General features: G+C 46.6%; 1 protein-coding gene across 6 annotated transcripts in view; it reads left to right on the top strand.

The window, feature by feature from the left end:
* Positions 1–27,430, top strand: part of tnr (tenascin R (restrictin, janusin)) — a 108,313-nt gene that overhangs the window by 52,610 nt on the left and 28,273 nt on the right. For 3 of the 6 annotated variants that reach the window (XM_029130807.3, XM_055503655.1, XM_029130811.3), the window contains 15 exons: positions 3,975–4,068; positions 11,765–11,885; positions 12,522–12,732; positions 12,824–12,924; positions 13,383–13,545; positions 14,200–14,676; positions 18,215–18,334; positions 18,440–18,583; positions 19,756–19,871; positions 21,919–22,069; positions 24,078–24,256; positions 24,588–24,678; positions 25,622–25,722; positions 26,485–26,587; positions 27,231–27,320. In XM_029130807.3, the coding sequence (XP_028986640.1) occupies positions 4,001–4,068; positions 11,765–11,885; positions 12,522–12,732; positions 12,824–12,924; positions 13,383–13,545; positions 14,200–14,676; positions 18,215–18,334; positions 18,440–18,583; positions 19,756–19,871; positions 21,919–22,069; positions 24,078–24,256; positions 24,588–24,678; positions 25,622–25,722; positions 26,485–26,587; positions 27,231–27,320 (2,236 nt within the window). In that variant the 5' untranslated portion in view covers positions 3,975–4,000. The remainder of the gene's footprint in view (positions 1–3,974; positions 4,069–11,764; positions 11,886–12,521; positions 12,733–12,823; positions 12,925–13,382; positions 13,546–14,199; positions 14,677–18,214; positions 18,335–18,439; positions 18,584–19,755; positions 19,872–21,918; positions 22,070–24,077; positions 24,257–24,587; positions 24,679–25,621; positions 25,723–26,484; positions 26,588–27,230; positions 27,321–27,430) is intronic. The other 3 variants (XM_029130809.3, XM_029130808.3, XM_029130810.3) reach the window with 3 other exon arrangements.

The following is a 27,430-nucleotide window of genomic DNA, read 5'->3' as shown; positions in this document are numbered from 1 at the left end:
TCGGACTAATTTCCATGTATGTATTCATCACCACAACTGGCTGTCTAATAAGAACACAAATGAATTGTCACCTCGGTATCACAAGGTACGCACACAGACCCACACGCACACTCACACACCTTTGACTGAACCAACAGAGGGAGGATTAGTGTCAAACTAAGACAAATGTGATATGAGCACCTGATCTGAGAGAGCATTTGTTCGGCTGTTTGTGTTGTAAGACCCTGTGTTTGACTCCTTTTTGTTATCTGGGGTTGTTTGTTTTTGCAAAGAGATCGTCAAAAGATGTTTTAGATATTTCCATTTCCAAAATCCCCAATTAATTTGTTTCTTTAATTCTGTTTCAAATTAATAACATGAATGCTGATTGCTGGAGCTGAATTTTATCACCCAACCCACCTGTTCCTAACTGTGTACATTGTAGTACTAGATGTTTGTGCTAAGTGTTCCCTGCTGCATAGTTCCAGTATGTTTAATCTAATATAGCACTCTGAGGTGCTGCATTATGTGCGTCTTGATAGTGTTGGCACAGAATATACAGTAAATATTTCCACCCACATAACCCACCAGAGGTGTAGAGCAGTTGGCAGAGATGTCCACTGCATCTTAACCCATAAGCAATGACTTAAAGCAGCTTCACCAGGCGACAGCATGTGTCACTTTGGTTTGGGGATAGGCCTAATTACACACAGGTTATACGGCTAAGGCGTCATCGTTGCTTAATTAAGTTTTCAGCCAAAGGACTGGACAAAGTAGAGACATGATGTCGTGATATTCCACACAGGTTTAAGTTTTTAACATTGTACTGTCTGTAACTGTATCCAGAAAAATCCAAACAGAAGAAATTAGTGTAGCTATCATTTATTACAACCCTGTACAGCACATGGTTCTTCAGTGGAGGACTCAACATTTCGTACTTGGCTAGTTTAAACTCAAACACATGAAGCTAACACCAATCATCAGCCAGTTGCTGTGGTGTGCCTGCGAATATATTTATAGATTGGTTCTCCAATAGCTGGCAGTATTGGAGTGAACATGGAAAGCAGCTGGGGCAACATCGCTGACATCTTTATCCTATTATCAGGCTACTTGCGGCATCAATTGCAGCAGACAGAGAAAAAGACAGAAAGCAAAATGAAAGAGTAAGCACCACGATGGCTCCCATTTGTTTTACTGTTGTTGATTTAATACAAACCTTCCCATTGATTAAATGGTTTTGTAACTCCTGCAGCTTTCAAATATGAGACAAGGAGCCTCCCGCAGAGCCAGCCACGACTTGGAATCTGCAAAGCTACTAAATATTATGTGGTCGGAGAGCATTTGTTTCAGAACGGGTCTGTTTATTCTGATGGAGGGGCTCTAATTAAGCTCAGTGTTTGGTTATAGGCCTCTACAGCGCATTTAATCAAGTGCAAAAGGAGCGAGGGCCATAAAACCATCTACACAAAGACTGGGAGTGAAAGGAGGGCGGCTGTGCAAAAACAGAGGCAGCATTAGCAAAGGGAGCCAGGAGGTGAGAGTGACAGCGGTGGAAGCCTTTGATCTCAGGTTTCTAATCAATGGGGATTACGGCCCGTGTGCCTGTGTCAGTCCTGATAATGGCAGCGGCGCCGGGAGAGAGCCGTGCATCCCGAGCAGCACCTGGTTCCAAAGAGGAGACGTCCGCTCAGCCCGGGCTAAAGGCGTCCAATCAGACGTCTCCGTTTGACAGCACTCAGGTATTCATAGCAGGAAACAGTAGAGTGCGACGCCGGCGTGTAAGTCTTCATGACACCCACATGTCACACAATCAAGCAGGGTGTAAAAAAACACTTCTGGCTGTTACAAGCGCCGTGGGAGTGCGTCTTTACTACAGGGAGTAAACATTGTGAGTCTGTGACACTGTAGGAAACATGACGTTACACGAGGCTGCAAACCACAACCTGAGGACAGACACGCAGGAGAACGCTTTTCATGTCTGCAAAGGTGGAGTTCTTTCAGCTTCTACTGAAACAAGTCAGACTTCACCACGTACATCAGGGGAGTTGTCAGTTTTTTACTGGCGGATTTAGTAATATAATAGGTTGTTTCCGCTGGGAATTTGTCAACACTGTAACGCAGAGTAGAGTGTAACTACAGTAACTAGTGCTCCGACTCATTTACATCTTATTTGGGGGATTCAGCGAGGAGGACTTCCACCTTCAGTGTTTCAAATTGACAGTCTTCTATTAATACTGAAGAAGAATTATACTATAACAAAACTACATTGTCTACTTTCATTACATACTGTAGGAACGTCTGAGTAATTCTGCCCTTTAAATAATGCTTTGTATTTATAGCTGCTCCCTCTCTGGTGAGATTTTATTCTGTGTGTGCTTTTGCTTAAGATGTTGCGGCAGAAAACGGTGGGAGCATTCCGTCACTGTGACAGGCCGCCTGCTAATGAACTGGACCTTTGTGTCTTTTTCTCACCAGGCTATTCCTGGAACCGATAGCATCTCCATCTGATGTCCTGGTACAGAGATGTAGCTGAGATAACCCATTCAATCTGACCTTACCTCTCTGTACTGGAAGCTCCTACAGTTTGACCCTGCGGTAGCTCAATCGATTCTAGATGTCTTAACAGCGTGACCCGACCCCTTAAGAACCTGAACTTCTTTCCTTCTTTAAAATGCGGCTGCGATGCCGGAGTGCTTTTCTTTACCGTGCAGTGTCCAAGTGCAACAAATGTCTTTAATTAAAATGCAGTTGTCTCCTAGTCTGGCTTCAACTAAAGTCACAGCGACAAAGGATCCGTGGGGATAATGTTCTAAGAGATGAATGGAATGAATGCACCTCTCAAGCACATTCCCTGTGTGCAGGTTCATTTTTGGTGTTGAAAAGATTTAGCCTCTCAGAAAAAAAAAAGGACATCAAAGGAAGTTGCAACAAAGTGACAAAAGCACAATGCTGTCAAAACAGTAATGGAACTGCAGCGTGCTGCAAAATATCAACCCTACCTTAAAAGCCTGATCTGATTAGATGTTCATTAGTAGGATGTGTGATAATCCACAGTCGTCTGTCTAGAATGAAACAACAAGTCCTTTACTGAGTGAGCATTCTGACACTCGGAGAACCAATCCCTGAAGCTTGGACTTGGACATAGTCCTGTGCTCTTGTGTGTAACTAACATTAAACGGTGCAGCAGTCAAAAGACCTGAGCAATCCACATATTTGTCTACATGTAACGGATTGAAGGTTTCACATCCCTTCAGTAGTGGAGGTCTAACCAATCTCAGCCTCGCTCTTCTGTCCAAACAGTCTTAGATTTAATCAATAATAAATGTCTTAGCGCTCCAATCATAAGTGGATCAATAATGTATATGCTTTACAGTCGGACTGAGTATGACCCAGATCTAACCGATTCTGCTACTGGGATAATCTGTGTGCGTTCAATTATTAAGTTATACTATTTCTGTAGTTCAGGGAGTTCAGGGCACAGTATTGACAGAAATCCCCAAAGTCATTCGAACATGTGTGAAACATGCTCTTTGTTGGCGCCGCAGTGTGTGTTTATATAGTAACGGGCTCCATAAAAGCAGTTTAATGTCAGCACCGGCACAAGCCAATACCCATAATAATTCCTGTCAATAAAGCATAATGCCGCCTTTTGTGCTGCGCTGCCATTGAGCTGTTTATTTGTTAATTGAATGCAATCCCCGGTGAACGCCGGGAGCACTCCTTACCTCGTTGTCGTGGCGTTGAGCAGACAGCAGCGACACAAGAGCGTGTCAGTCCTTTTGATCCCTCATAGCCGCTTTATCGTCCCCTCACAGCTCAGGCTGCAGGATTTAAAAATTTTTTTTTTTTGCTTGTCATTTCAACCCACCTTTAAATCGCAGAAGACAGAAGAAAACCGGATAGCGGAGGGGGGGGGGGGGGGGGGGGGGGGTTCTCCCCCTTATTTACTGTATATGAAAGCTACAGGAGAATATGTTGTCACTTCTGTCCCACAGGAAACGGAAGCCTTTGAAAGAGGAAGATGAAAGCAGGGGAATGGCTCGCTAGAAAAAAAGGGAAGGGGCCCGGCAGACAACAGCGGCTCACGAGGTGATAGCTTTTTGAAGTTTTTGGTCCCTTTTTGTTTTAGGTCATGCCTGAGAGAAAAGATAGTGGAGGGGGATTTAGAGAAAGTGAGAGGGAAGCGACTACAAACGCGCGTCGCCGTCTGACGGCCCGTTTGATGTGCTTTACGCAGGTTCCTTATAGGGAGACGGATGCAAAGTGACGCAGAGCTCAGGCATAAGAAGCTTTACCATGTGAAATAAAAGAGACGCCTTTATGGAGTTATTTAGGAAACCCCACAAATCCCACATGAGCAGCACTCGGCATCAGAGGAGAGGAAAACTCCCCGTGAAGGAGGGGACCTCCGGCAGACGCAGGACAGGAAGCAACAAAAGAGCGACAACAGTCGGCACCTGACTCTCAACCGGTGACACAAATACAAATAGACCCGTCAAACTGGGCCCAATTGGAAAAGAAGAAGTTGTTTGTTTTGCTCTGCACAGAATACAACTTTGGGTTATTTTACTGGGACTTCTGCAGTTTTTTCTGTTTTCGTTATTAGTTTGTGTTTTTGTTCCGTTGAAAATGACCAGCAGGCAGCTCTGAAATGGAAAATGGCTTTGCTAAAAGCTGTGTATTGTGTCAGAAGAGAAAAGCAAAGCAGTGGGTATTCAGCTGCAGCAGACAGTGAAAGAGAGGAAATCTATTCAGCTCGTCCTGACTCATAGCTGGGTGAACTCAAAAGGACTAAAGCATTTACCTCCACTCCACATTTTTTACTGTCCCCTCTCGCTCGCTCATCCACTCTTCTCCCGCTCGCCCGCTCGCTCCCCCGTCTGCTTTGCTCTTTTCCCAGATCTCTCTCGTCCACGTTTTGTCTACCTCCTCCGGTCGTCTTTTCATCTCGGCCACTGTCTCCCAGTTTTGATTCAGTGCTTTTCTTTTTGTGCCGTCCGTCTTAATGCGTCCTGTTTTCTGTCTGCTCCCGTTGAGAGAGCCGCTCCGTCGCCGGTAGGCCTCGAAAAGGTGACCTGATCCAAGAAGTCTGACACCAAATCAGTGCAAGAGAATTTATTAAGAATGCGTCAAATTTAAGACGTAAAGATTTCGTACAGATTCATTCGATTTATGGGTAATGTAAGATGAAACTTTTTCAGGTGGATTTGATTGTGCCGGCACGTGAACATGAGTGTTTTTATGATTGTAATTACAAACAAATGCAGATGAGACTCGCAATAAATGACAAGCTTCCTATTGAGTTTAATTTAACTCTGCATACTATTGTTAAACTTTATCACACTTAATGGCTGTTTGATACATAATAAAGGAGTCAGATCCAGCTACAGGACATACTGTATAAATGACATTTGATTAGGCTGCATGTATCACATGCACAGAGAAAAGGCTAAATATTTAGCTGATTGATTCAGTGATAGACATTTGTCTTCTTCCTGTTAGAAAATGGAAAGTTTTCAGTATTTGTGCCACAGCCAAAGCCTCTGGCAACTGTTGCTGCACAATGTTGTGTCTTTATGTAGATGTTGCTGTTTTGTCATAATTTTTTTATCTAAACTGAATAAATTTAATTTAAACTTCCAGAAGAAGGGATACGAGGTAGCACAGCTTTACTGTGTGTTATCTCAGCTCCTTGCGAGCATGTTCATCTTCCTAGATAAATCGGTCACAGCGTGTGTGTGTGCAGTGTGGAATGAGTCGTCATCAGTGGCCCGAGGTTTTATTATTTGCTATAGAATTGAATCCATTTCTTGGTCCCATCTTTGCTCTGGAACAGCCCTGAGACTGCAAAAGACTTGTGCAGGCTCCTGATTGTAGGAGCAGCCAATGAACAGAGCCCAATGGTCCTGAAAGACAAGGCAATTTGGCCAGAGTGATGGGAATAATGAGAAAAGCATCGTAATGTTGCCAGAGTCCAATTTAAAAGGTGAAGAGAGAGAGGGAGAGAGAGCGAAACAGAGGGAGCTAAAAAGAGACGCGGGGACAAAGAAGGAATAGAGGAACACACAAGACACAGTAGAGAGAGTGAGCAATCACCCACGCAAGGAAACCTGCTATTGGGTTTGTGTTCATGTTGAGGTGGCTGCACATTAACCTGTGCAAATGGAGGTTATGGCTTTACTTCCACGAGGTGAGACAGGGGGGGATAACAGAGCTGGTGGCATAGAAAGACACAGAAAGCAATGAACGGAAATCCAGTGCCTCCATCTCTCCAGCATGTGGCTTCCACAGATACCATCATTATACAGCACATCACTGGAAGAACAGATTTACTGTGCAGAGTGCAAAAATGACTTTTAGGGATAAAGGAAATCCTCAGAGAAAGAGAGAAAATGAAAACCCTGTCAGAGAGATAAAAGGAGATGAAAATGACATCTAGAGATAATGAAAAATAAGAGGAGCAAATAGGAGAAAATGGACCAGCAAGAGAGCAAAGGTGCTTTTCTGAAAGTTGAATAGAATCACTAGCGAGAGAAAGCGAGAGTGGCAGAAAATTGTCCACTTGGCCGCTCGCTCCTCTCCTGACTCCACATTATGACACAGCGGTGAGATTCCCACACGATGTGGATGTTTTCTGTCCTCCGGCCGCCCTTCGCCGCTCTTCATCTTCAGCTCCGGCTTCAGCTCCAGCTCCAGAGGTGCTGCAGATTGGGACTGCAGCCGGATTACACACGGCGACTGCTCCATAAGCGCTTTCGCCGGCCTCCTCCTCGTCTCATAAAGGGACGGTGACAGTGAACTGCTCCCAAGGCTGACTTATTTGTTCCCACTTAGCCCTCCAGGGCCGCACATTGAGACATATGTCTACAGGGCAGACAGCGAGCACTTAGTCGGCAGGCGGCGGTCTGAAAAGCCCCGTGGCCATGGAAAAGGACACGCACGCACACTGTGAGCGCTAATGAAGCTTTCCACAGTATAATCCAGCAGGCACGATAATCTCCCACGGTCCCCTAACCGTAAAAACACCCCCTAATACGCACACCCACACGTCTGTGAGGGGCTGTGATCATGAGCAGTGTGTGGGAGGAGCAGCTCATGATGCACCTGGCTGGATGAGAACACGGCGCTTCACCTTGTTTAGCCTCTGTTCTTCACCTCTCCTTTTCATTAACCCACTCTTTTCCTAATTATTATGTCTCTGTAATAATTGCCTTCACAGTCCTTTTGTTCCTATTTGTGCTAATTTTTGTTGTTCCTTCTTGTTTTTTGCTCACATTCTCTCCCTTTTATTCCCACTTTTCACTAAATACTGTCTGCATATTGTGTATATATACACAGTGAATACATGCGCGTGTCTGAACGTCCTCCACCAGGTGCAAATTACCGTGCACACATCACATTATGGGAAAAAAGCCCACGGGAATAGAAACGTTATGACCCGCTGTGAATTTTGCTTTGCAGCATGCTTCGCTGGGGAGCTACGAGCACAATACACTCCCACAAGTCATGGCTCCTTTCACGCATCCGTGGTGAGGGAATCATTGTGGTGCTAGTGGTGGGGGGGTAGTGTTCACAGCAGCTGTTGGGTCTGCTGTGGTAATAATGACCTGTCATCCTTTGGTTTAGGCCTTGAAAGACAACACGTTGCACGGCATCATGGAGTCTCATTGTGCTCAAGCTCCCCTCTGATGTGACACCACACAGACACAACAACAACAACAAAAAAGATGTGCTATCATTCTTGAGTGACACAGGGCCCCTGGATACTTTATTATTGGGTCAACTTTAACATTAACTGAAACTGCCAGCATGTTTAAGCTGTGAATAATGCGACAGCAGCCGAGCGCATTGAATGTGCAGACAGGGTCAAAAGGCTCGCGTCCACGCTCGACTGACGATTAAAATCAGCAAGATGTGTGATTTTACGCAGGGTTGTTGTTGCCAGACGGGGGGCGCAATATATGGACTTTACCGCAAATAAAGTATTAAACAAAAAAACACGCAGTCGGTGGCAGTTCTGCACAAATAAAGCTGTCGACGGAGCGGCCGCAGGAGAGAAGCGCCAGGAAGCGCGAGGACAGAAAGGAGTTCGGTGAATCATCGGCGGGTGATTCAGAGAACGGCCATTGTCTGCGCCGAGCTGCGAGTCGGCAAACTGGAATCGAACAAAAGCCTAAAAGATTATGGACCGGAGCGATATTTCCCTAATGAGCAGCTCGGTAAATGGTCTTTGTAGCGGTGAGCGATAGGTCCCGTCCACCAGGTGGAGGTGCGTAATGGGGTGTTCACGGCGTCTGTCAAGGTCAGATAAGTTCGCGTGAGCTCCAGGAACGCACAGAGCAGCTCAGCGCCGCGGAGCAGGAGCTTTGACTCCGTGTGCAAACACTGCACACCTTCCATTCATCCCCAGAGTCTGTCCGACGGTGACGCCTTTACTGGACGGTCACAGCTCATGAACCGCCAGACAGTAAACGGCTCGTCACAGAATCAGGCTTCATGGCGGCGGTTGATCATTTTTATTACTTCTCCAGTCTTTCACCTGCTCAGTGGGTTTGGGGTTTGGCTGCTTTTCCCTCCCGTGTGTAGCCAGTTGTTGCCGTCCTTGAATCCGTCTCTGCACCACTGGATGCGATAAAGGCCTCTTTGAATCAGCCACACCACAAATCACTGGATTAGCATCTCAGTGTAATTACACCACGGATATTTAAATTCAATCGTCTTTTCATATCAACTCACCAGGCTGTAAAACACATTGTGAACAAAAGGAAAAGATATTGGGAAAGACCAAAAAAAAAAAAAAAAAGAAAAACGATAAATATAATCTAACAAAGATGAAAAACCAGCTCAAAGCCCTTTTTTTATAGGAATCTTTTAACCAAGCTGGTTTCTGTGACGGGGGATTGTGTCTGTGTCATAATTGGAACGGGCAGTTTAATTTCAGCCGTGCGGGGGGCGCGTTCGTTCCGGCGTCTCTCGTGAAGATCACCTGGCGGAACGTGAAGTGACAGCCTTGTTCGAGCGCTCTGAAAGCCATTAAAATGATATTCTCCTCCACGTCCACAACACTTAGCCGTGAGTAAACAGGAGACGCACCTAAATGCTCCACAGACGTTTTTTTTTTTTTTTTTTTTTTTTGGGTTTATGTACACACACCTGTGGAAAGCGTCTCAGGATTGAGAGGCTCCGCGCTGACAGATCTAATTAGCACGGAGACAGATGGACTGTTATTGAAATGAAAGGCGAGGACGCGTGCGATGCGTTGGACGCATTCCGCTTCGAGGACACGCGCCTCGACTCCCGTGGACGTTGGAGTGCGTGCGCGCGTGTCCTCTTATTGGAACTGGAGAGTAGATGTAGCAGGTTTTTAGCGCCTGCAGCATGTGCTTCACTCCCAACGAGTGGGTCTGTCCTTAATTGAGCCTCCGTGAAAAATCCCCTGTCGTTGTGCCTGGAAATGTTCCTCGGCATCTGCCTTCATCATGACCCAGTGACTAAGGTATAATCACACTGACTTTGACTTTGCCAGTGGATTTATATATATATATATATATAAAAACATACACAGACACTATAGTTCTTAGTATTATTTCTACTACTGTATCACTGGCTTTGCTCACTAATTCAGACTCGCTGTGACAGCAGCAGAGCGTTCTGGATCTGTGGCTGAACACAGAGCTCCCTCTTCTTATTCTCGTCCCATCAGGATCTGCAGAACACTTGAGTTGATTTCATTTTTTGATGACAATGTCCTCGCAGTGACACTTATCTTCATTTAGAGTGTCATGGCTTCCAGTGTGGCAGTGTGCTGTCAAACAAATGGGTCCTGAAGGATGTTTGAGTTTGACCTCCCACCTATCTGAACCTGTTATGCAGGTAAATCAAGTCCTATTGCTTAATTATTATCACCTAGCACAAGGTGACGATACAGTATGAAATAAATGACAAATAAATTTAATTAACCAGACAAAATATTCATATTATATGTAAACTCAGTCAATATTTTGTGAAACGTCAAGAATTTGAAGACACAAACCAGTTATTACAGTATGTTGCGTCAGAAAACAGGATCATGGACTCAAAGTCTAAGAATGTGTTTGTACTTGGGTAATGCACATATAATGTGTGGGGTAATGGTGTTCATCCTGTTAAAGAAAAAAAAAAATCTGGTAGCAAGTCTGCGTCCATATACCATAACAGGAACCAAATGGATTCAGATGGTTGGGTCACTTCTTCCACAAGTCACTTTTGAATGAAATTCAAATTGACATTGCAATTTGTTCAAATTAAATCAAATGCAGCCCAGGCAATGCTGCAGTAACCACACAGCGTGTGCCAGGCTTGGTCTGTCGCGGCTCGGCTAGCTGGTGCTAGCAAATATAATGCAGATAGATCTGTTCACTCAGAGGTCAATGGGGACATCGCCGTCAAATGTTGCTGCTGATCCCATGAGTCGCTCCTGTCACTGTTACAGGAAGTGACTCAAGCGCCCGCGCACCGTGGCGCCATTTGTTATCATTGATGGAGACGAGCCAAGGAGACGCTACTTGGGTTAATGGATGCGAACGGGACGGTTCCAGTCGGCTTCGCCCGTGGCTCCTTCATCGTCCGCGCGGCCCCCGTTTGCCCGGCGACGCCGCCGGTTAAACGGCTCGTGACGCGGCGGGCGCCAGCTGTGTGCTGGAGGCCGGAGCGCGTTATGGAGGCGCCGGTGACGCTGTGGGTGAAGCATGTTGATGATCGGAACATAAACCCACTGTCTTTCACCTTTGGGTCCTGTGTGATACAATATGTGTCATGCGTTTCCTTTCACCACACACACACACACACACACACACACACACACACACACACACACACACACACACACACACACACACACACACACACACACACACACACACACACACACACACACACACACACACACAAGCTGTGACTATGTGAAGCATCCTCATTGTGCGAGCAGCACGTCAGGGACCCTGAGTCTGCATTAGCTTAACAAAACATATGAGACAAGCTCAAACGGATGCACGGCGTGCTGGGGGGTTTCTCTCTTCTCTATTTATGTGCAAATAGACATTTGCACCCTCAGTGATCACCGAACAGCCAGAGCCAGTTATGAGGGATAAGGAGATCCCACGTGGCACCAGATGAGTGGAGGCTGCGTCACCAACGCGAGGTGTGTTGTACTGTAGTTAGAAAGGGGCTTCTTGAATACAGACTCATTTCTGTCATCGCACCTGGCTCCTGTGGAACGAGGTGATATTCTCAAGCAGCCTTTTTAGAGCGAGGTCTCAGTGCTCGAAGGATCCGCATCGGCGTGGCTTCTTTCTCGCTCCCTTCCTCGGTGGAGAGGGGATTAGAGCAGCATCACTCAAACCATGTCTCTACTGAAATACGACATCTATCAGCGCCTTTCCTGAGCAATATTTCCATACGGCTCCCGAGTGGAAAGATCAAATATTTGCTATTGCACAGTGAAATACATTCAAAGGGTCTCAGTCACTTCCATAATCTCTAAGAGTGTCTTTTTTGTTCTAAAGCCAATTATTTTACAGCAGATCAAAGGCATTAATTTACCATTTACAGGGGATAAGCTTTTGGCAGTGTGACACACACACACACACACACACACACACACACACACACACACACACACACACACACACACACACACACACACACACACACAGTACATACTGTAACTGCAGCTCCAGCAGAAAACGCGGCCACCGAGCCTTCATTTCCATCCAGCTCCACTCACACCTCCCTCATGTCTCCACAGGTGCGAGTGGACAGGAGTGCTGAGGTGTCTTCCCAGCATGCCTCTGTCGCAGCAGCATCGCGGGGCCACCGTGCCCACGGCAACCTGGATCCTGGCGTTGGCTCTCGTTCTCGCTCTACAGGTAAAACGGGTTGAGACAAAGCAGCCCCGTCCAATTCTGTTCTGTTTGCAGCTGCCCGGGGCTTTTATTCCCCCCACACTCATTATTTATTTGCAATCTAATATTTTTAGAAGCCGTGTTAATCACTTGACTCTGGTCACACATTCACTCCAGGTCTATTCTGGCTTCAGTGCCTCTACGACTATAACTCTGCCAGCTTTGCTCCACCCGGCTCCTCCTCTCGCTCTTCTGCTGTCTGTATGTTCAGCTACTGATCCACCGATGTTTAAGCGCGTCTGCCTGTGATAAAATAGTCCGCTTATCTTTCATGTCCCTCTGGATATTGCTTGCTTACTGTGCGCATCAAAAGAAATTCTCTGAGCTCCCTGCCAGTCACAAAGGAAGGAAACACTGCACCGCAGTCTTTAGCAAATGACCCAAATTTTTAATTAAAAGAATTTGTTTTGTTGGCATTGCAGCAAACAAGAAAATCCCTAATATGCTGTCTATTAGAGTCATTTTGTTCTATGCCCCTTGGTTCTTCGCGTCTTCGCTCAGTTAATCTATAACCACGAGACAGAGTGAAAACAACTGCTGGAAACCCCTGAGTCCAAACCTCGTGCGGAGCCTTGTGTTACATGTTGTCTCCCGCTCCAGGGTGCCGCTCACGCTGCTCCATCAGGAGGCAACAAACTGGTTCGCACCACCCGAGTGCGAAGGCAGGCGGCGGGAGGGGATCGGGCGCCCTCGCCTTCCAACCAGAGTCTGGGGGAGCAGCCCGTGATCTTCAACCACGTCTACAACATCAACGTTCCCTTGGAGTCTCTGTGCACCGTCGACCTGGACGCCTCGGTGCCGCCGCCCCCCGGTACCAGTGGGTTCTTTGTGTTCGGGTTGAAACTCACTGTTGCCTCAAAGACACACACACATGCTGCATTTATATTTTCTTTTTTCTAAAGGTTCCCATGCTGAGCTGGGATCCAGATCATCTGTTGAGAGTCCAATGGATCCAAACGGACCGACGGAATACACCGAGCAGACAATGGATGCTGACAGCCAGGTCGGTGCTTCAGCATTGGCTGAAAGGATTCCACTGTACACGATGTTTATTCACACAAGGCATTTCCTTGGTGATATCAATCAAATATCTCAGTAACATAGAGCTGACGCTGTCATGAAGGCATCGAGGCAGCAAAAAGTTCAAGTAAACCTTAAAGACAGCGTCTCGGTGCTTGTGTAGGTGATGGACAGGGGGTGAGTTGCGGTTTGTTGTGCATCTCAAAGAGCGACAAGCACAATTGCAAAGACATGTAAACATTTGATTGACTGCTTTAAGAGAGAAAGGATGGAAGATCATTGGTCCGATAGGATGCTGACATTGAGCAGCAATGGGTTTGACAGCACTGGAAAGCAGAGCAGACGCAGAGGATGAGATCAGACTGTGGCCCGCAAACAAAAGCACTCATATAGCACGCTGTCAATTTAATGCATTTCATCCTGACAAACCTGCTCACTCAGGTGACGTTCACGCACCGCATCAACATCCCCAAAGCCGCGTGCGCCTGTCCGGCAACGAGCGCCATCCAGCAGCTGGCCACCAGGGTGGAGATGCTGGAGAGGGAGGTGTCTATGCTCAGAGCTCAGTGTGGATCCGGATGCTGCGGTGAGGGCTCAGCCATGGGTGAGTCCCTCCAAACACCCGCACCAAAGTTGCAGGATGCGCCTTTTTATGTTGCCTGTTTGTTTATACTGTATTGTATGTACTACTTTATTTATAGCCTTCGCAGGGAAAATATGTGGCATCAGTCATTAGGCTTTTGGAAGCGGAGAGACAGAGAAGAAACACATTCAAAACAGTCTCAGTATATGGTGCTCGGCAGAGAAAACTGTTTATACAATGAATGAGGAGGAGAGAGACGGCAGCAGAATACTGATGTTGGAGGGCAACTTTTTATTTTGCTGCGCGGCCTTGGTCTAAAAGCTGAGAGGAAACCTTTGCTGCTGCTAAAAAAAACGTGTTCCCCATTCAGGAGATGCTGCCATGATAATATTAGGGGACTGGCATGGACAGAGTAATATGATGCATTACGGCTGAAGGATCTGCTCCATTGACACCGTCACCTCATTCAAATATTTTCTGAAAACGCTCCATCTCGACAGTGGGAATGTGATTATCTCCAGCAGTCGCCATGTGAATCAGGATGAGGACGAAACTCTCAGCTGGGGAGGACTGTGACAGAAACGAAACAGCTTCCTCTGATGTCTTAGTTTTGCTGCGTCGGCCGCGACGAATCCACGCAAATATTGCCTAAAACGCTTCCTCTCTCCCGCTCAGGGCATTTGGACTTCATCCCGGGCTGCAGCGGCCACGGCAGCTTCAGCCTGGACCTGTGCGGCTGCATCTGCGAGGACGGCTGGACGGGGAAGAACTGCTCGGAGCCCCGCTGCCCGGACAACTGCTCCGGGCAGGGCGCGTGCGTGGACGGCGAGTGCGTGTGCGACCGCGACTTCGGCGGCGACAACTGCTCGGAGCCGAGGTGCCCGGCCGACTGCTCCGGCCGCGGCCTGTGCATCGACGGGGAGTGCGTGTGCGAGGAGGCCTTCACCGGCGACGACTGCATGGTCGGCAGGTGCCTCAACGACTGCTCGGACCAGGGGCTGTGCGTCAACGCCACGTGCCGGTGCCGGCCCGGCTACGTGGGGGAGGACTGCTCGCTGGTGTACTGCGCCAACAACTGCAGCAAGAAGGGCGTGTGCAGGGAGGGCTTCTGCGCCTGCCAGGAGGGCTTCGCCGGGGACGACTGCAACTCCGGTAGGGAGCTCAGGCCTCTGACCGACTCCAAAGCTGGTTTGTCTGACACTTGATGTTCGGTTCCCTGGAGCGAACACGCTGTCCTCCCCGAACGCTCGCTGTCACTGTGACCAGGATCAAGTGAAAGCGGCCTTAAACAGATTTCGAAATGACACCCGCGACCCGCGGACGGTTCAGGCTGAATTCCTGTGCAGGAGCAGTGAGGGCGCCGGCGTTAGATGGAGGGGCTCCCGGCTGTTTTCTGGTAGAGTGCTGGATGGGAAATTTCCCGTTCCGTAAATTGCTGCCTCTGTCTCTGAGGTTTGTTTGGGTGCAGACTTGTCATGCAGGCTAAATTAAGATAAAGAATAAAGAGCTTACAGTAAACCATCTGTCAACCATGTACCATTAGGACATACTGTACGTACAGTAGTGAATGCCTTATTAATTATTTAATCCTCAAACATAAAAAAAAAACATCCATCCCATGTCCTGAAGCTCAAATTATGGCTTTTGTGGAAATTTAGAATACTATAGTGTTGGTTTGCTGCAGGGATTCACGCATGTGTCTGAGATCAGAACCAAAATACGAGCAGGACTCTCAGGCCGCATCGTTTTCAGGACGCGTGCAGTCGTGACAAACAAACCCATTACGCGTCCACACGCAGGTGGCGGCCGCGGGACTCGCTGGACAGCAGAAGCCGTAACAGCGCTCATTTGTCAAAAGTCACATTCATCCGGAGACAGAACTGCGGCGCTGGCCGCAGCTGAGTCCCTTTCTGTGCGGTGTTTGGCTTCGTTCAGCGCCGCCTCTCCAAACCGAAATATTACATCCCCCTTTGCCATTTCAGGCGCCTGTCAGCAGCGTGATGGATGAGGACGGACAGTGGAGCGAGCTGGAGAACGACAGGGACAGAAAATCACATGGCTGAGGCTCGCGCCCATGCACTGTCCCTCTGTTTAATACCTGCACCAAGTGGGGGTGTTCAAATTGATTATGTCTTTACAATTAGAAGTTCAAGGAGCCGGTCTTGTAGCTGAATACTAAACGCAGCGGTTCAGTCACCAGAGACCTAAAAGCTGAGCGGCTTAAGTATTTCACGTTATCAGAAGCTGAGGGAGGCGTGATGTGTGTTGGCTACGGCGGCCCACATCCAGCCACTGTGAGAAACAGCAGAGCCTGTTGAATTTAAATGGGTACGTCGGCGTCTTTACGTGAAAACACATCCACCCGCAGAGCGGCGGGCGGCGGCGCGTCACCGTGACAGCGCCGGTGTTCCACCGTCGGGCTGAGAGGCTGCGACGCGGCCGTGACATTCTGACACCGGTGACAGCTCATATTTAGGTTCTTCTTCGCTGTGATGCAGCTTTTTAGGCCTGTGCATTGGTTACTAACATGTCGTATGTCATTGGTTCCTTATTGGATTTATAATAACTGTCAGTTTGTTTGAGAGCTGTCAGATTGATAGTAGTGCGATACAGTAAATATAGAACTTGGGCTCTGGACTGGCGGCGGCTCTTTTTACGACTCAAACGAAGAAGCTAAACCAGTCGGGGAGTTCAGAGTCCTTTTGGTGAGTGCTTGGTTTGCAGTGTGTGTGGGCGTGAGACGCTTTAAAAGTAATACAGCCGCACACCTTAAGCTGAGCCGCACAGACAAAGAGCACCTGGTGTTTTCCTTTGTCATTTATTGTCTCGTCAGCGCGAGGACTGAGACTGTTATCGCAGTTTGACAGGAATTGTGCTGCAGCTTGTGTCAAAAATCCTTCAAAATCCCAAACGTTTTTTTTTTGCTCTGTGACAATGCATCCTCCTCAATGTGTGAAGCCACATTTTCCAACCCGAAACACATTGAAGGGTGTTTTTTATTTATTTTTTTTACCCAATATCTGCCTCTGGGCGCTTTAGCGAAGTGTGGGATTAGAAATCAAATTTGTATTCCAGCTCAGGAAATCCCCACAGGCTTGCAGTTAATTTACTTCTCAGCAGTAATTAATCATGGTACGGTAACAGGTGGTGTGGATAGACTGGACTCTTTGCATGTTTGCAGTTTGTGTATTCATAGTTTGCTTAATCTCAGCATGTTTAAAAATGACTTTTACAGTAATACTCGTAGCGTCAGAAATGCTCTACTCGCTAGTGAAACCCTAGCGCAGTCTGTGCATTAACAAGGGAAACGCTCTTACATAAAGCAGGCCCAAGGTTAGGGACCGCTCTGAAGCTACAGCTGGAGTTTCCCTGTCAAGGCTTTGGTTGAGTACTTCCTGCTCCATGTGCCCATGATGGCATGCTGATTAGCTCTAATGAGACCTACACACTCTAGGCCGGATTCATGAACAACCTTCATCGCGTCACCCTCTAGAAACTGACGCCAGGACGAACCTTGAGCGTTTGAATTTGAATTAGAGTAAAGCTGATCTGGTCTGTGCGCAGCACAACACTGTGTCTGTGGAGCAACAAATAATTAGCTGAGATAATGCTTTCAAGCTTTTGTTGATTCTTTTTCTAATTTCTACCTGGAGGCTTTTTCAGAATGTGAGTTTCAGATTTGATCTTTGGCCTTTTCCAAAGTCCTCCCTTTAGTCTGAACTTGACTCTCTACTGGATTTAATGCATGTGTGTTACTGTAAGCATCATACAGTGCTGCGCATCATTGCTTCCTCTCCTTCCTTCCTTCCCTACCCGCTCCGTCCCGTTAATAAAGGGACTCCACTGCAGCTAAGTGAATGCGGCCGGAGTCGTTGCCAGGCACAAGTTCACTGTTTGGTAATGACTGAGCTGCTCTCCATCATGGAGCCATCTGTCGCGGGTGCGAGGAAGCAGCCCGAGCAGCTGCTGAAGTACCCGACGGCTCCCTGAGGAGGAGTCGGTGCTGTGCTCCTGTATCACAGGCTGTAGAGACGAGGGGCTGAGAGGTTGTTTATGGCACCATTGTGCTTGCTGCTCCTTTATTCCTTCGGCCTGCCCCCCCCCCCCTTTCTTGTTTCGGCCTCATTTAACACCCCATCCATGAGTCATTTACGCTCCTGAAGCTGTCTCATTCCTCCTCTCTCCTCCTCCTCTGTGCTTACACTTTTACGCGTCCTACCTTGTGTTTTCTCTTCGCCGTCCTTCACCCGCTTCCACTCGTACTGTCTTTTCTTGGCAGAGGGAGCTGTAAACACTCTTGTTTATGCCTCCACATTTACATTCAGCGCCAACTCTCGGGTTTTACGGCGTGACAATCTCCCCTTCAACCTGGATGAATGACAGCGCCTCTCCCAATGCTCAGCCTCTCTGGCTTCTTTTATGGGCTGGAATGCGACCTGATCGTGTGTGAGATGTTCTCAGTGAGCTGTGTCATTGCTTTAACTTTTTAAGGAGCATACAAATGCAAGCTGATGCGATCCAAAACAGAACAGGCAGAGTCTTTTCTCACAGTTCTTTATGTCGCTTTTACAAATTTCCAAACTTCTAACTCTGGTAGGTTAAATGTGAAAACAGAGCAACTGTGAACTGCTGAAAGTGAAAACGGTTCGTGCTTACACCTGTTGCTGTTGATTTTGTTCCCTTCTAACAGTGGCGCCCGTCATCAACTTGACTGTACGGGACACAACAGACAGCACTATTGACCTTGCGTGGGTGGGCTCAGCTGTGCTGACCGATATCTTGGTGACCTACACACCCAGCAGCCCTGGAGGTAAGCGCGGAGCTGTGTTGGCCTTCCAAAGCAACAAATCGCGTGCAGTAATTTAACTCTCAGTAGCTTCACAAATCCACAGTTGATGTGTGTTTACTCTCACAGGCGTACAGCTGGAGTTGAGGATGCCAGGGAACAGCACCACCTGCAGGATCTCCGGCCTGGAGGCAGGCCTCGAGTACAACGTCAACGTCTTCGCCGTCATCAACAACAGCATCAGCGTCCCGAACAGCATCACCGTCCTGACCTGTGAGTGTGGCGGCGGTGGTGGGGTCTCGTTGGGCGTTAGCGTGTTAGCTTGATGCAACAAAAGCATCTTTTCAAATTTAAATTTCATCTCCCACCCAAAACGACTCGACCCATTCTGTCAGCCATGCAGATGTGCGCTCAGTCTGCCTCTCACTTTCGGTACATCCTGTCAAGCGAGAACACTGGCTGCTGCTTGGTGCTAAATGGTTGCAATTCTTACGTGTAACACCTGCTTAGCGGCAGCCACACTACAATACACGCACACACAGCCACATGTGGTTGAATGTGTCATGTTAATGTCGCCTCATCACACCTTGACAGGGAAAAAGACTTGCTTCATGCGCTTCCACTGCTCAAAACACGGCTCTGTTACTGGGCTGGTTAAATTAACATCATTAACATTGCAAGTAATCAGTAACTAGAAAGTGTATTGAATTTAAAGTCAGAGTGGAGCATTTGAGCCTAAAGCAAATATTTCTTAATGGTGATGGGATTTGACCATTTGTCTTTATTAAACTTATAGTAATTATGAAAGATAATATTTGATCATCCAGGCAGATTTATAGTTGCACAGCTGATGTTGAATGAAATAGCATTTGCATTCTGTAATTAAAACTGGTGTTATTTGTTTAGGCCAAAAATCAGTGTTGCAAAAGTTGAATAAATAACTAATTATATTTAATTACTCAGGTAAATTTGAGCAAATAAAGCTGCTTGATGTGTCTAGTGAAATCGGATCTCTTACTACTCATTTCTCTCTGTTCCCCCCCATGGACCTGCTTTTTCTGTCAACCCATGAGCCGTTAGCCCATCAACGCCTGAGCCTCACGGGACACGATGTGCTTTAAACACAGCTATTACTCTAAATAACACCAGTAATGAAAGATCAAAACTCACTCTTGGTGATTAAAAACCCAATTTTGTACAATGTTTTAAAAATGTTTTTCACACACAGTGTTTTGAGCCAAACTGGTTATTTTAACTCTGTCTTTATTTCTTTTTAACCAGAATTTATAAATGCTAATGACGGCTGATGATTAGATTAGGAAATCTCTTTGCACAGGAGCGAGAAAGTAAAAAAAAATAAACATAAAAGCTGCAGTAGCACACAGAATCGTGATTAGTGGTAAGGGGAGTGCATCACTGAAGACCTTCTGTCTCTTCTTCTACAGATCTGTCCAATCCCTTTGGTTTAGTCTTCAAATTCATCACAGAGACGTCCGTGGAAGTCCACTGGCAGCCCTTTCACTATTCCTTCGATGGATGGGAGATCAGCTTCCTCCCCAAGGTAGAGTAAGACTGTGCGAACGCTCACTTTATGTGCTCACTGTTGGTCTCAGTGCGGGACTCTGCTGAAGGACGAGTGTTATAAAAAGCTAAAGGAAGGAGAAGTTTTCAAATCCAATTCCAAACGACTTTCTGAACGTCTGTGTGGAAGCAGCGGGAAAAATAACGTGGTGGATTCTTGGGGGTTTGCTCAAGTTGGAGCCCGTACCAAATTAGACAAGCGGATTGTCTTAAGCTTATTGGCTATTAGATGGATGAGCCATTAAACCCTTTCCAGAATACCCCTTCATAAAACCACAATAGGAGCGGGTTCAAAGGCACAACGCGAAAGCCCTCCTCCTTATGACAGCTGCTGTAAACTCAGGTAGTGTCTGCACTCTAATCTCTTGCCCTCTCACAGTAATTGGTTTTCTCCTTTAAGGTGTTCTCGGGGGGAGATACCCTTTGGTTTGGTCTGACTTCAAGCCGTAAATCTGATTGTTCTGATGCTTTTTGTGTTTATTCCAAGCCCTATTAGGGAATAAAAAAGAAATGGGCCTGGGCCCAGCTTCATTTGATTGATTCTTGGCCCTATCTTCTATTTAATCTTGTCTGTGTCGTTCTTATCATCTGTCACCCACTGTGACCCTTCCATCCTAATCCATTGCTTTCATTTTCCATCCTCCATCCCCAACGCTTCCAGGTACCGCCCGCCCCATTCTTCCTCCTTCACCCCTTTCTCCCTCTCCCAATCCATTTCTGCACATGTATATGTTCTTCCCCGTTGCTTCCCCTCCGCTGCTCCAGTCGCGGGGGAAATCATATTACAGTACGAGTTGGCACCCCCCCCCACCACCACCACCGCGGATCCAATCCAGCAATGGGGATTGTGAATTTTGACAATCTCGTAATGAAAGCGGGCATGAAAGCTCTGGCCTTTGCGATCAACCCCTTTCCGGTAAAAAAGGAAACAGAGAGGCAGGGAAGGAGGGAGGGTGAGCTGCCGATAGCGCTGGTAGAAAACAGCTACAGTGGATACGCGACCTTCAAAGGAAACGCTGCTCCACGCTGCCAGTGTTCTCACAGAACTAACCTCCACCTGCTCAACACAGTTCAGCCTTGTAATAAATCGATAAAGTTGCTCTAAACTACTATAACGAGTATCAGACCGCTGCCAGCTACAGTACAACAGAGGTGGATGCATTTACATTATGCCTTATCATTTTTAATTGCTGTATACATGTCCGCTGTGCTTTTATTGGATTTAAGTGTAATCATGACTAACAATAACTGTTATGTTTGTTTTTTGCATCTACTATAAATAATAGGAGGGTTTTAAATCGCTGCATGCTTCTGTGATGAATGGCCACAGTGATTTATTTTGTATAATTTAGCATCATTGCCTGTATTTAACTGTGTTATTATTGAGACAGAATACCACTTGTTATTGGAACATTACCGCTGTTCTGCTACTGCCCGCTCTGCTAATTTAGCCGAGGTGATTAAATGGATTACATCTCCAATTACAGTTCTGAATCAGGAAAGGAGCAAGCTGTTATGTGTTCCGTTTTAATACGAGCCTTCATAGAGCAAGGCTTTTGGGGATCTTGGAGCAGCAGTAGGTGTAACATCTGCCTGTTGGCAGGAAGTCCATGTGCAACAGAGGCTCGGGGAACAGCTGGGAATAGCAGGAGCTCCATATGGATGAGTGACGGGGCCTTTGGAAATGCTGCCTCTGCAGAACATGGCTGGAGAACTATCAGCGTAGCATAAAGAGCCTTTTCTGCCAAGTAACCTAGTTTGGGAATTTAAATTACTAAACCGTCCATACATTTCAAATGAAGTCAACGGGGAAAAAAAAGTCTGACTTTTCAGATCAGAAAGTTATAAATGGCATAAGAATTAGCTGCAGCCGCCACAGTTTGTGTCACACTGGCGAGGATTGACTTTTAATTGCCAGATGATTCATCTCACTCGGAGAAGTTTGTGCTACACAGAAGCTGACATTTACTTGAAATATGCAAACAGCGTCCCACTTTCCTCCCTGATGTGATTGTGCTGTGTCTCAGGATAATGATGGAGGAATGACTGCGCAGCTGCCCAGCACCATCACCTCATTTGTGCAGACGGGTCTGAGGCCAGGGGAGGAGTACACTGTCAACCTGGTGGCCCTCAGGGATCGGGGGCGGAGTCAGCCGGTCACCGCTACTCTCACCACCTGTATGTACAATGAAGCATGATACAGCTTTGCATTAGGATATGATACGGCTTTAAAATCATGCCTGTCTGCCTTTCTCTTTCTGCCTCACTAAAGATTGAGCACCCAGCAATTACTGCACATATATTAACAAACGTATTATTACACTTTCAGCAATGGGAAGAGGGTTGAAAATAACAATTATGAGCTGCTTGTTTGACCTCAACAGTTCAAAAATATTAAATAACACATATTCATGTGGCAGAGAAAAACTTGCTCTACTAATCAGCTACTTCCTCCCACACACACAGTACACAACATATACTAGCAATAAGTATTAGCATCACCCCTCCCCCTGCTGACATCACCCAGACAAGTGTAAAAGATCCAATTCAAGCTCTGTCTATAACCAATGTCTGTAATCAAAACACCATCAATTCCCTGTCAGATTTCTGTTCATTTTGTGCATTGTAATTAAGTTATTATTAATAATTCATGCTGCGCTTTCATACATTTTTCACAACGGCCCACTACAGGACACCTTATTGGATAAAGAAAGAGGAAAAGACAAATTTGAAATTACTCAATTATTTAAAAGCACGATTTATCCTTCCTCGGAGACAGAGGGAGCGCAGCGAGGAGTCAGAGGAGACCCACAGGGAGAGTACAGCTGATGGGAACTGGTTCTCCGCTGCTGTCTACGTACCTTGGGTTGTTTTCTAGGACGACACCCAAGGGGCTAATTTTTAATACATCAAGGATCAAGGTGGACCTGCAACACAAGAAGCTGGAAACTGGAACTTATTTAGATTTCAGAAGTTTAAAGAAAGACATTAAAGCATAACAGTGAAATATGTCAGTCACCAGAATCCCCCCAGGGGCAACAGCATAGACTAATTACGCTGTCACAAACAGGAAGGTGTGTGCAGTTTAAACTTAAGCTTTGACATTGAGTGATGGTTTGCCACCTTTTTCAAACTAAACTGTGGAGTTATTCAAGCTTCTAAACAAAGCATGAATGCATCTTAAGTTGCTAGTCTTTGTGAGAAAGGAAGGTCAGCATTTCCCTGACATCCTGCTACACAACATCTCAGTTTCCTCCTGAGAAAAACTATAAGACAGATACGTTAGTATGTGAAATGTAAAGTTCTGCAATACTAGTACAGCTTTTTGTAGTAGACTGAAAAATAGGAATCAAATTTACATAGATACATGAAACAATAACTACTGTACATCAAAATCAAGTTAAATTGTGTAAAGCAACAGAAGGAAGGCGGCAATTAGCATCAACAGGTTAATAAAATACTGTGCTAATGATGCCATCTGTATCAGCCCATTACTGTGACTGATGCTGGAAATGAGTGAATCTCGTGTCAGTTCTAAAACGGGCTTTTCTCATCACGCCTGGTGTGTTTGCAGCGGTTCACACATGTTGTTTTCCTAAATCTGCACGGAGAGACTTTAATCACGGCTTATGTTTTCCACCTTGCGCAGATAAAGCCCGTCGTCTCAGCGTGTCAGGTCCGATAAGTTGTTCATGCCTGGTTGTAAACAGTGTTTCCTGATAACAAATCCCCATCTGCAGTCCTGCTGCAGCGGCTGGAGGCAGCCGGTGCGAGCGTGAACCCACATCCCTCCACTTCAAGTGAATGGGAATTCTGACTGAAACGCATCCAACCCAGAACCTGTTTTATTGATGATTTGATCATTTGATTTAACTGTAATTTGACTGAAAGATTTAGTTTCTGAGCAGGTTTGATTTGATAAAGTTGAACATTCGAGAAGCGTCTGTTGTTGAATACAAATAAGAATTAATAGATAAATACTAGTAAATTGAAACAGTAATTGATTAACTGTATTAGTCGCAAATGCTGGCAGTTGTTTTGATAATGAGTCCTATCTGAAATGTAAGGTTATGGTATCTGACCATAAATTCTAAATATACATATCACACATCACACATTGCAGTAGTCAGGAAGGGCTGTACCAATAACAACCACAGCCTATAACTTCAGCTCCTTTTTCACACAGTGATTGATGGCCCCACTCAGCTGCTTGTGCGAGATGTGTCAGACACCGTGGCGTTTGTGGAGTGGACGCCGCCGAAAGCCAAGATTGATCAGATCGTGCTGCGTTACGGCCTCATTGGAGGAGAGGGGCCGCGGACGACCTTCCGCCTGCAGCCCACGCTGAGCCAGTACTCCCTGCAGGTGTGTGTGTGTGTGTGTGTGTGTGTGTGTGTGTGTGTGTGTGTGTGTGTGTGTGTGTGTGTGTGTGTGTGTGTGTGTGTGTGTTTAGCTCATGTCCTGAGGTCGCAGAGCTGATTAAACAGGCACATTATGCAGACTCATCTGCCATTTGGGGACCGAACAGCCAGTTTCTGTTAGTCTGACAGTTTATTTTTGCCCAGAATTGGCTCTAGGTTTAAATAATCTAATCTCAGCCAACCGTCTGTGTCTGGAGATAAAAATGAAAATAAAAAAAAAAACATGCAAAAAGATTAAAGAGACTAAACTGTCCGTTTTCTCTTTCACGCCAAAGGTGCTGCGCCCTGGCTCGCGTTACGAGGTGTCTGTCAGCGGTGTGAGGAGAGGAAATGAGAGCGGATCTGTTTCCACTGAATTTACTACCGGTGAGGTTTGAAAACAAGCAGATGTGCTGATGGTGTGTGAGACTCCTCGCTCCCCTCTGGGAATAGAACAGCGATGACATAAGGCCTAATGCCGCCATACTGTTTATCTGCATTGGATGTGGTTGGGAGCATCTGCTCAAGCTGGTTTGTCGCTGTCATTAAGTTTGTGCGGGAGAAACTGAATTATTCGCGGAAACATTACTCTGAGTACGGAACGACTCCGGCGGCTCGAAGAGCTCAAACTAAGAGCTGCAACTGTGAATGAAGACGGGGAGATTAAGAAAATGTGGCCCGGCTGCATCGAGCCGACAGTAAATGTCCAGGATTTAAAAAGAGGTGTGAGAACAACAATCAGGTGGAGCCTGAGGAGAGCTGAGGTTAAACGTCTCAACAGTGTGAGACGCCTCTGATGGACGACCGCCTTCCACTTTACGAGCCACAGTGGCCACACGGAGCCGGTCCCGGTGTCCCCGCCGTGTTCATCACTTTTAAGTGTCCCCCGGAAACACTCCCGTTAGTGTTAGTTGCAGCTCTTGTCTGTATTTATTTGTGTGTTTTGTATTTACAGCGGTTTTCTAAAAGCTTTGCCTCAAGTCAAATGCGTGATTGTTTTTGCTATTTATTTATTTTTTCTTAATTTCCATGTGTTTTGCCTGTTAATGAGCTCTCAAGGCTACTGGGCAAAGTAAACAAACAGCAGCATGAGCAACACCAAAGGCTCCACAACCCTTTTCCCAGTATTGTGTGTAGGTTTGTGTATTTACTCGTTTATTTTTGGCTGCACTGAAGCCACAGATAAAAACCTTAGTTCCTTAGTAAAGATACGTTACTGTAGTTTGATTTTCTACTCTTGTACGATGATATTTAATATACTTTGTGTGATGCTCATATTTACATGTTCACACTCTCTGGGATATGGTCTCAGTGTCCCCAACATTGTCAGCTTTATCGTTTTTCTCAGAGATCGATGCCCCCAAGAACCTACGGCTCGTGTCCAAGACCTCCACCACCCTGGAGCTGGAATGGGATAATAGTGAGGCTGAGGTAATTGCACAAGGACATGCTTCAGTTAGATATTTAATACCAGGTTATAGATAATATAGATAGATGCATTTGATTTACTGCACATACATAATATAAAAAGATTTAAGTACTTCTAGTATTCATAGATAAAAAGAATGACAGAAAGACAAATGCTTGCATATTTTAGTGTAAAGGTCTGAACTTTCCCAAAATACTTATTGGGTTCTGAGGGAATTTTGTCCGTTTTGTAGCATCTATAATTTCTCACCAGTGACCTTACCCACTCGCTCTCGACTCCTCTCCTCAGAAGCAGATCGTTATTTCTCCCACAAACCGTCTTGGTCTTATTTTTCTCCAACGCCGTACAGTCTCACCACAAAGAGCACTGGCTCTTCTGGTGTTCTGTTTGCTTGGCAACACCACGGAACAAACACATCTCCGGGTGCAGCCGATGACTTAAAGTTTGACTTAAAATTCAAATGTTCTAAAGCCCGTTTCTTCACTCCGTAGTCACTGTGATATTTCCAGGCTCCACTAACTGCTGCACACACAGACGTATGAAACAAGTTTGTCTCGGCGCCTGTTAGTGCTGCAAATTTATGCATCCTCATGATCCTGCGGAGTGTTGACAGAGAGCCAAATATCACACTGGCCCTGTGCAAAATGCAGCGTTTTCCTCTGCCCCACCAGCCAGGCGGAGCAAAGCCTGAATCCATTTTTTAACATTTTAAAGTGATGACCCGCCGTTTGCTGCAGTGAGTGTCTGCGTGTGTTTAAATGCAGGTGGATGGGTACCAGGTGGTCTACAGCACCTTAGCGGGAGACCAGTACGACAAAGTTATCGTACCGCGAAATGAGGGCGCCACCACTAAGACCACGCTCACCGGTGAGTAAAGCACCGCGCGGCGCTCTTCTCCTTTCACTCGGCCCGTTTGCATTCGATTGTTCATCACCTATAGGGCTCCTGCGTCTGATGCCTACAGTGTTATCACGGTGGATCCGGCGGGTACACGCGTGTTTTACATGGCAGGAGAATCTGCAGAGCTAACGCTCGGCTGACAGGCTACTGATGGTATCTGTGGAATGGCTTGTTGTCCTGCGGGCATATTGAAAGGCTGTCAGAAAGCAGGGGTCAGCTGGGATGTTCATTCTGAAAGGCTGTGGTGGAGGAAAGGGCACGGCCAGCATAAGAATAGAAGCTAAAGGTCCTTGTCTTCTTCTGCTTGGCCACTGCAATCAATGTCTCTGTGCCCCGATTCTTTCTCCACCGCTCCTTTATTCTGTCCTCTAATAATCACTGTCACACCTGCTCATTCCTCTGCGTCTGTGTCACTGAATAGTTATGCCGTTGGCACACGAGAGAGAAGCTGATTCAGAGATCATACTCTATGTAAATCTACCTGCGTTGCGTTACTAATTGGGCCGGTTCAAAGTCCCTCAAATGGATATGTGCCTTGTGTTAGGAGGCGGGTGTGATGTTCCTTCTCGTTATATTACTGCATGTGTTAAATCCTCTTTCTGTCCTTTAGACCTGCTGCCGGGCACAGAGTACGGCATCGGAGTGTCGGCCATGAAAGACAGCAACCAGAGCACGCCGGCGACAATGAACGCCAGGACCGGTGAGTGTCCGCGCGTAGCCAGCCGCCGCGGCATACGTGCGGCGCCGCGGCGGCGTACTGTATGTGGCCCATTTGTCGATTAGGCTCCGAACCCGCTGCTCGTCACGCGA

This window comes from Betta splendens, chromosome 17, assembly GCF_900634795.4.
Source record: "Betta splendens chromosome 17, fBetSpl5.4, whole genome shotgun sequence".
NCBI lineage: Eukaryota > Metazoa > Chordata > Actinopteri > Anabantiformes > Osphronemidae > Betta > Betta splendens.
The sequence above is the reverse complement of the archived record's forward strand: the minus strand, read 5'-3'. Positions and strand labels throughout refer to the sequence as shown.